Genomic DNA, 9278 nt, shown 5'->3' on the forward strand with positions numbered 1-9278 from the left:
TGAACTGGAAATACTCAAGTTCCTGTTTTCCATCTTGTAAATCTTATTCACTGTTTTATAAGCTGTAATAGGCCAGTGACCACATGCATTGCTGGCTACTTTTTGACAGTTCATAATCCACTTGTAGTTACTGGGCAATCGCTCAGTGATTTATGGGTTACAGATATTACCCTCGCTTCAAAATCTGATGTTGCCATCAACCTCTTGGGGTGTTCTGGCAATGTGGAATCAACGGGATGCAGATTGCATATTTCACATCTACATTATGGGAGTGACACTATAACTGCTAAGTGGAATGACAAAACCATCCTACACAATGGAGTCCCACAGGGGCATCCAGATCTGTTAAAAAATTCATTTCCTGCCTTAGTTTGTCCTTGAGTGATCTGTCCATGTATGATATTCAACCCTGAATATCAACCAGCGATGCAACACATCGTCTTTAGCACTGGCTGAAAGGTGAATTGGCAGCCTATTTTGTGTGCTGCTGGGGTCCATTTCAGTTTCATATGGTACAGAAGACTAAGCGGAGGAAACAAGATACTCACTGACCACATTTGTCTCTTTGCAGTCAGTCTCTGGAACTGTCCCGTGTAAGTGTTGTTTCTTAGCTGTGGTGTTTTTGTTGTGTATTTTCTAAAAACCCAGGGGAAAACTCTTCACCAGCTCTTTAAATACTCAGTCACAGGTGATGGCCAACAGCAGTGAGTGAACAGCTGTATTGTGTGAAAATGTCTCACTAGAGTTGTAATGCCACATGTTATTCTCTAAAGAAACCTGGAGACCGTTCATCAATCACATACTGTCTGCTCCCCTTCAGAAAAGGCCTGAAACCATTAAACGTGGTCTCAAAGATTGTGACTGAGGTACACAGTAAGGCAGAAGGGCTTTCTACATCGAAACCTTGTTTTGAAATCCTGACAGAGAGGTTACGACTCTGGCAGTGTCCCCGTCCCGTTTATTGGTCCCCCAGGACCAAGCTAAGAGGATGGTCTGGCAGGGCGGCTGTGCTCCCTGGTAGGCTGTGCTGGCAGCTTCGTCCCCTGCAGCCAGACCCAGGCAAGGGGTGGCCTTCACATAAAGTCACAGCGTTTGGCTCCAGCCACGAAGGGTATGGCTATGGCTCTCCTGCCAGGCACCCACAGCAGCAGGCTTCTTGTGTCAATCCGCAAGCATGGAAGCAGCAGGAGATATAGTCCCTGCTCCGCTCCCTCTCGTCTGCAGCCCCCACCACCCAGCACTGTTAGCTGGTGTCTGGGTTGGACAAACTGTCCAGAATACCTAGTGTCATTGCTGCTTGCTGTGCATCCTTGCTGGCAATTTTTATTTGAACTAATTAATGATTAACGGGGGTGCTCTGCTTAATCCTGCTCAATGATACCGAAGAGAAGAAGGAGCAAGCAAGGCACAGCAAGACCCTTTTTGTAGCACTGTAAGTACCCTTTTAGTTTTCCCTTGGATCATTTGGACATTTCATTTTGGGGGATTATGTTATTGCCTCGGAAGGGCACATTTTTACATGTAAACAAAGGGATATACCTGTCATGCAAAAAATCAAAACATGCCAAAAGCCAGCAAGAACTGGCTGCTAGGGAAGAGGATACTTCACATAATTAAATAAAAATTTGTTCTGGAAACAATAGAGATGCCTATAGACTTTGCTACCACAGTGATCCAATATTTTATCTTTGAAGAAACTGTAAAAGTATTCTGTAATTTTGGTCCTAGACAGTATGATCTGTGTTTATTTCATGTTTTTGTTTAACACAGATTTAATTCTCTAATTATTTGATGAATTGAGGAAGACTAACAGGGCTGCAGTAGCCATCCTGCAGTACTGAGTACAAAAACAACTTCTACCAGTTACTCTGGGGAAAAGGTCATAAGCTTCCAGTTATTTGCAAATTTTAAAAAATTCAGTCTTACCCTGTTTTTTAAAGGATAATATGATCAAAATGACCTCTTTTGAGAGAGTACTTGGTTATACAAATAGCGTATCAGGAGGCATATTTTTTCTGGGAATCACTGGCATGCATCAGGAGCGTGAAATATGAAGTGTGGGATTTTGGAAAACAGGTGTGTTCTGAGAGCCTCATTTTACTTGGCTGGAGCACACAGCATGAAGAAATTAATTTCCATGCCATGTTTTGTATGTCTATCTCTTTTCCAGAAACAGTTAAAAGGAAAATGAACCCCACCTTCTCCTTGTGTTTATTGCTGGCTGGTTTGTATACTATTGCCCAGTGTCATCGGCATCCTCGCTACCGCAATAAGCAGGATGATCCTAAAGTGACATATTACCCAGGACACAGTTCTCACGGGGAAGGAGTTTATCCAGTTAACAAAACCTTTGTCAAACTAGTTCCCAGCAATGCTGACTTTGCATTTTCATTTTACAAGCTGGTCGCATCTGAAGCAACAGATCGGAATATTTTCTTTTCACCCATAAGCATCTCTGCTTCCTTTGCAATGCTGGCACTTGGTGCCAAGTCAGCGACACTGACGCAGATTCTGGAAGGGCTTGCCTTTAACCTGAAAAAGACTCAGGAGCAGGAAATACATGAAGGCTTTTGCCAACTCCTCCACATGCTGAACCGTTCAGACAGTGAGCTCCAGCTGAGCCTGGGCAATGCCCTTTTTATAGAAGAGACGCTAAAACCACTACAGAAGTTCTTGGATGATGTCAAAACCTTTTATGAATCTGAAGTCTTTTCTACTGACTTCAACAACTCCTCTGGTGCTGAGAATCAGATCAACAGTTACATTGAGGAAAAGACAAATGGGAAAATTGTTAAACTAGTGGAAAATCTTGATCCTCTCACTGCAATGGTTCTTGTTAACTATGTCTTCTTTAAAGGTAAGAAATATCAAAGTGTGTGAAGGTTGTAACTTAGATGCTTAGTGCTTACTACAGGGAATGAAAACTTAAGAGAAAGAAACTGTAGTTTAAATATTTTAAATGGAGGAAACCATGTTCAGTATCTGGAAAATGTTGCTATAAAACCATGTATACTTGTTGTCAGTATAAATATGTCCGCACCTGGTTGAGTGAAAAACTGGGGTTTTTTAACAAATATCTTTGTTGAGTTTGGTAAATTCTTTAATGTGATTATAGACTCATGCTTTAGTGAAAGATGGTGTTTTCAGTATTATCTGCCTGTAGTTGTCTTTAAGCACCTGAAAGAATAATAATAATAAAAAAAGAGCTGCAATGCTGTAACACCTGAGAATGCAGTACCCTGAAAAAGATATTTGCTCTAATCTAAGGAAGGCTGTGGGACTAAATCCTGTTTTATTCACCATGTCCATTACTCTTTGTATTCCACTGAATTATTTTCTTTTTGTCATAAGCCCATTGGGAGAAACCTTTCAGTACTTCATATACAAAACAGGAGGATTTTTTTGTGGACCAGAAAACATCTATAAAAGTTGACATGATGTATCGAAAGGGTTACTACAGAAATTACTTTGATGAAGAGCTGTCCTGTTGGCTGGTTCAGATACCTTACAATGGAAATGCTGCAGCATTATTTGTTTTGCCTGACGAAGGGAAGATGAAGCAGGTGGAAGATGCTCTCTTGAAAAGGACTGTATCTAAATGGGAAAAGTTCCTCCAAGACAGGTAACTGGTTTTGCTAAGGTGAGAGGTGACCAACATTATAGATTAGTAGTGTTCATCTCACCAAGACAAAACATTAAAGGCCAGGTTATTTTACTGAACTCTATTCACTTAATGGTCCCTCTCTGTGCAGGACTTCCCTTTTCTTAGTTGGAAAATGAAAAAGAGCTGTGAGTAATGAACAAATAGGGCATTGAATGTGGGATGCATCTTGGGTTAAGTTCCTGGCTCAATCACATGTTGCTTAGCACCATGATGAAGTTAACAGACCCTTGTTTCATATGGGCATTGTGAAACTACAATGGAGTAGCTATTGGGTGTTAGGGTGTTGAGGGCATTTTATGTAAAAGTGGAAATTTTATTAATTCACCATTACTGCAGTTATTTCTGTCGTGGCCCAGGCCCTGTTGTATATTCGAATAGCCTTAGGACAGCTAGCTATGATCTTTTGAAAAACACCTGCTACCTGGCAGTAGTAGCTCTGTTTGCCACAGAGTTGGTATGGTTGTGTCTTCCACCCCACTCCTTGAACCCTACTGTGGAGGCAGAGGATAACGAGCTCATTCTGCTCCAACCCTCCACGTTGGATAGCTAACCTGGTCAGAAGTGCTATCTGAACCCTGAGAGCAGACTTTTAACATTTAGAGAAATAAATGTGAAGTGTCACGATACTGAAGCCATTGAGGAGTGTTACCTAGATGACAGTTTGTCTGTATTTGTGTTATTTGTTACAGAAAAATACATCTGCACATTCCAAAATTTTCTATTTCTGGTACCTATGATGTGAAAAGGATAGTCAAACAAGTGGGTATGATTGATGTATTCACTGAACAAGCTGATCTGTCAGGGATTACTGAGGAGCCTGGACTGATGGTTTCAAAAGTAAGTCAGCACGTGAAACACAGCGACCACAGGATTTCTTTGCTCCCAGGAACCTGACATTAATATCCCATGAAAAGCTTATCCCAGTCTCTCTGAAGCATCACTCAATCATCAACAGCTGCCAGCCTGGAAACAAAGCAAGCCCTATCTTTCCTAAACCTGAAGCCACACATGCTTACAAGGGGTTATACATACGTGGTTCGAGAAGGAAGAAGACATACGTATAATTAAATGTTCTTTTGACTACTAAACAAAATTATCTAAAGGTAGCACATTAGCTTTGGTAAAATTTCCTCTAATTCCGCCTACAGAGGGCAAAAGGCTGTTATTCCTGCCCTTCCAGTGCCCTCAAAAAGTTATTTTTTTCAGCTAGATGATAGGGTAAATTCACAATAATACATGAAGCTGCCAAAGGCAAAACTAAGTCTAGGCTAAATTACCAGGTTCCTTTGCTTCTAGAGTTTCTTGCAATCAGTCATCTTGAGTGCTCTTTGGCTGTCTGCTGTTTGAGGGTTACTCTCCGCACACGCAGTGAAGGAGGCTAGCAGGAGTGGTCTGGTGGCTGATTGCGCTGCGGTGGGAGGGGGAGCGGCTGGTGATGACCTTCCCAGAGGCTGGTGCTGCCGGGTCTCGCCCCAGACGGGCTCCCTTTGGCAAGAGCGAGGAGGGTGACAGGCTGCTCTATTCTTGCTGGGTTGTCAGCTGGAGGCTGTTTTGCTTTGTGTCCTTGCAGGTGATCCACAAAGCCGTGCTGAATGTTCATGAGAATGGCACTGAAGCAGCGGGGGCCACAGTGAAGGAGGTTACCTGGAGATCTGGCGATTTTCCTCACCCACCTCGAGTCAGATTCAACAGGCCTTTTCTCCTGGTGATTCTGGATAAATACACCCGCACCGTCCTCTTCATAGGGAAAATTGTAAACCCTCTGAAAAATGACTGATTGACCAGAGGACATGCACTTACGCACATTGCTGGCTAAATTCCCATGATCCAGCAAAACATTTGTGTGTGCATACCACAATGTACTAGTGCTCATCTTTCAACCATTATCTTTATATACATTATTAATCCCTGAAAACACAGAAACCATTTTTCCTTGTCCAAAAGTCACTGGTATTTCCTCCAGTCTACAGCCAGGTATAGCTGGTAGTGTTAATGAAAGACAAGTCACTTTTCACCAGTTTTGTAACAAGCCCTTCCTGACATGCTCCCATGGGGTATTTGAGATGGTTCAAAGTTTCTGGATGATGTAGCTATTGCTGTACACTCACAGTGTGTTTACAGGAGAGCAGGAGAAGGGAAGCGGGGAAAAGGAGGTGCGAGGTGTAAGTCCTGCCTGTTTAATCCAGTAACCTTAGATGACTAGTCTTAAATGCAGATTCCCTTACTATCAAAGTGAATTTCCTTTAACTTCTTTGGTTTTTAACCAAGTATGGCGTGAAGCTGCAGGATCAGTGACTAGAACACTGGAGGACACACCGATGTAAAGGGTTGATGACTGCAGCTAGTTTGGCTTGCCTCCCTCTGTCTCCTCCTCAGTGGAAGCCCTTCTCATAAAGACAAGAAGGTTGTTTTTGATTTACAAATAATGTTTATTCTACTAAGGAAGGAAGACGTACCAGCAAAAAGACTTTGTTTTATCTTGCTAATATAGCTATTATTGCCAATGCCCTGAGATTTAAGTGTGGTGGAGCAGTCCGTGACATAGCACCAGTTTCCTTTTTATGGATTTGTTGTCACTGTAATTTCTCTTTTCTTCTACTGATGCCACCTTTGCTATCACACTTTTCATCTAGATTTGTTAGACTGTGGTAGAAAAGAGGAGGAATGAAAAATTATAACTCCAGAGAGTTTGTGTTTCCTCAGTAGGAACAGCAGAGCTTTCCTAGGGACTGTTAACCTGCTTTAAACTATCATAGACACACATACAAAATGCAGGTGATATTTGAGAAGTCAGCTTTCTAAATGTTAACAGTGGATTACTGTTACAGAGTAAAAACATATTGTGAATTGACATTTGTACCTTTTCACTTAAGGTTTCTCGAGTCTAACTTATTGCTATTGTGTTGTTTTATACTGACTCAGTTGATAGGATTTTAACATACCAGCGACACTAGATAGTTGTGCGGTTATGAAAGGAAAGAAACACAAATCAGTAAATACTTAAATTATTTTATTATTTTTTCTTTAATTTTTTAAACCAACATCCTTAGCATGGCTTATTAAAATACAGAAAGCCAATGAAAGTATTTAAATTACAGATTGATTAAATCTCTTGCTATAGAGTATTTCAAACCAGTAGGAAAAAATGTAAAAAGCCTCTTAAGAGGTCTGTGAAAAATATAACCTAAAAATTATGGTGAATATTTCTAAAATATAATTGTCTTGATTGGTTTGGGGATCTTTATTTTCTTTGACATTAAATTAATGCTATCAATATTAGTAAATTGTAGCTGTAAGTATTCAAGTAAGGAATATAAGGAATAACCTTTCCATGTCTATCTGCTAGCCATGTAACACTTGACATTCACTCTTAAAGCCCTCCTGAAAATCATGTAAACCATTGACAAAAGTTTCTTACTCATAACTGTATTTAGTCTGTTCAATATTTAGTAACAACAGTTGGCTTCATACCTCTAAACATAAAAGGACTTAGTCTTGGTGCAATACAGATAAACTGATTCTACAGAAGATCATTTAAAAGTTCTTGGCAAATCTCAGGGCTAATTCAGGACAGTATGCCAAAGTCCAGCTTTGCAATGACAAATGACTCCGTAGGCAAATACCAAGAGACTTTATGTTTGCTGTTCCTCACAGACCTCAGATCAATAGTCTCTGTTTGTTAGTAGGAAAAAATATCTAAATGATATTTTGCCAATCAGATCTCACTTTGAGAGGTAACCTTGTTGCTCAACTCATTTGAAAGTGGGTGGAGAAAAATCAAGCTGAATGAAGAACTAGATAACCCAAAAATATCTTATTGGTAGGCAATCATCTTCAAATGGGAGTAGGGACCCCATACATGCATCTTGCCTTGGTTTTCTTTCTATTTTGACAAAAATCAGGGAATGTCTCTCGATGGAAATGTGCAGCAGACAGCAAATTTATGCTCTAAATAATGGGTACAGATGGATTGCACAACCCCCCCAAAGCTGAGCCTTAAGGTTGTCACAAATCCAGTGCAGCCATGGTTTATTCAGGACAGTGTTTCTTCTTTCAATCTGCTGGGTTTTTTGCTTCTTCTTTCCTGGATTTTTGTTTCTTGGTTCGCTTGCTGACTGTGAATTTTGTGACCAAGAAGCCTCAGTGCAACAGAGGAAGGACTTTCCTCCTAGCTAGTCAAGAGTTTCTGCTGCTGTGTGCAAGTACTGTGGTGCGCCACTTCAATGCAGTGACATTGCTGGAGGATGGACCTGGCCTGATGAACCACCTGAGGGACAAAACGCAAAGGACATCTTCTAACCCAGCCTGCACTGAATCCTACGCACAAATCTGATATGGGAGTGCATGCAACTATGTGCACGCAGGAGCTGCAGCCTCAGCACTGCCTAAGTGGACCCAAAGAGAAATCCGTGATGGTATGGCTGAAAGTAGTCTTCTGTAAAGGCTGTTTTAAGTTAACAGCCATAGAAGAAGAATTGCCAGCACAGCAGAAGCTTTGGAACAACACACACTGAGCAGCTAGCTTTCTGAAATAATGAGAAAAGGAAAATACGCATTGTGGGAATAACAGTAAACTGTGTATTTGTTGTCATAACCGGGAAGGAAATATCTAAAGAAGTGAAACAAAGTCTAAAAGCATAAATAAGGAGCTCAGAAACCAGGATTAATCCATGGTGGAGAGAGATTTAACCCTTACGTACAAACTATGTGAAGTTCAAAAGACATTGTAAGAAAACTAGCAGCAATTTTGAATAGTGCTACAGATCATAAAAGAAGGAACAAGCAAAAAGATGCGAAGTGTATATGGGTGTGGGGGCAGAAAGGGAAATAATATGCTTGAAGTAAATCAAAGAAAATAACATATTTCAAACAGCCAGTGGTTAGTGCCAATGTGCAGGTCTGTCATTGTTCCCAGTGCTGTGCTGCATCTGCTAGGAAGAAACTAAAGGCATATAACATAAGCAACAGCCTTAAAGGTGATAGGGTGAAAAGCAAATTGCATATTCTGCTGGAAAGACCTACTAATGCTCTGTTAAATGTAAGCACAAATAAGAACCCATATTTTGACAATGGTAGAAGGCACAGACTGCTTAATGACAAAAATCCCTGACAGAGCTGAGGCATATAGTTCTGATGTCAGTGTATCCTCATCAAACAGGAGATATCATAGAATCATACTATAATTTAGGCCCTTTGCAAAGTAATCACCTTTTAAATTGTTTTCTAATATATAACAACTAAATAGTCACATCTTGTTAGCATTGTTTTGTTGCTGAATAACCTATTATGTTCTTGTACTGTACGATACTGTTCTTTCTGCATGTCACTCAGGACATAATGACAAAGAAAAATTTTAGCAAGGTATATAAAGTTCTGGTGGGGATTGACCCCATGATACTTCAGGGATGGTGGGGTAAGAGTGTCCCCTTAATGACAGCATGCTTTTCCTGGTGCTCATCATTGATCAGCACACCCACCTCACTATCTTAATGGGAAAATAGTTAGCCCTGCAGGAAAATAGTGCCATTCATGTCACAGACCTATCACTTGGGGGTGTCCGATTTCTCAAGATCAGGTGCCATGTATTTCATTACGTATTCAGAGTCTAGCAATT

At 40.7% G+C, this 9278-nt stretch overlaps 1 protein-coding gene across 1 annotated transcript; it reads left to right on the plus strand.

The window, feature by feature from the left end:
- The first annotated feature begins 1331 nt into the window (after positions 1-1331).
- On the plus strand, positions 1332-8912 carry LOC115350643 (alpha-1-antitrypsin-like). The gene is made up of 5 exons (XM_030036482.2): positions 1332-1432; positions 2171-2857; positions 3352-3622; positions 4354-4501; positions 5235-8912. The coding sequence occupies exons 2-5, from the start codon at positions 2188-2190 to the stop codon at positions 5439-5441; spliced, it is 1296 nt and encodes a 431-aa protein (XP_029892342.1). The 5' UTR covers positions 1332-1432; positions 2171-2187; the 3' UTR covers positions 5442-8912.
- Positions 8913-9278: the final 366 nt, after the last annotated feature.

Source organism: Aquila chrysaetos, chromosome 2 (genome assembly GCF_900496995.4).
Source record: "Aquila chrysaetos chrysaetos chromosome 2, bAquChr1.4, whole genome shotgun sequence".
Taxonomy (NCBI): Eukaryota; Metazoa; Chordata; class Aves; order Accipitriformes; family Accipitridae; genus Aquila; species Aquila chrysaetos.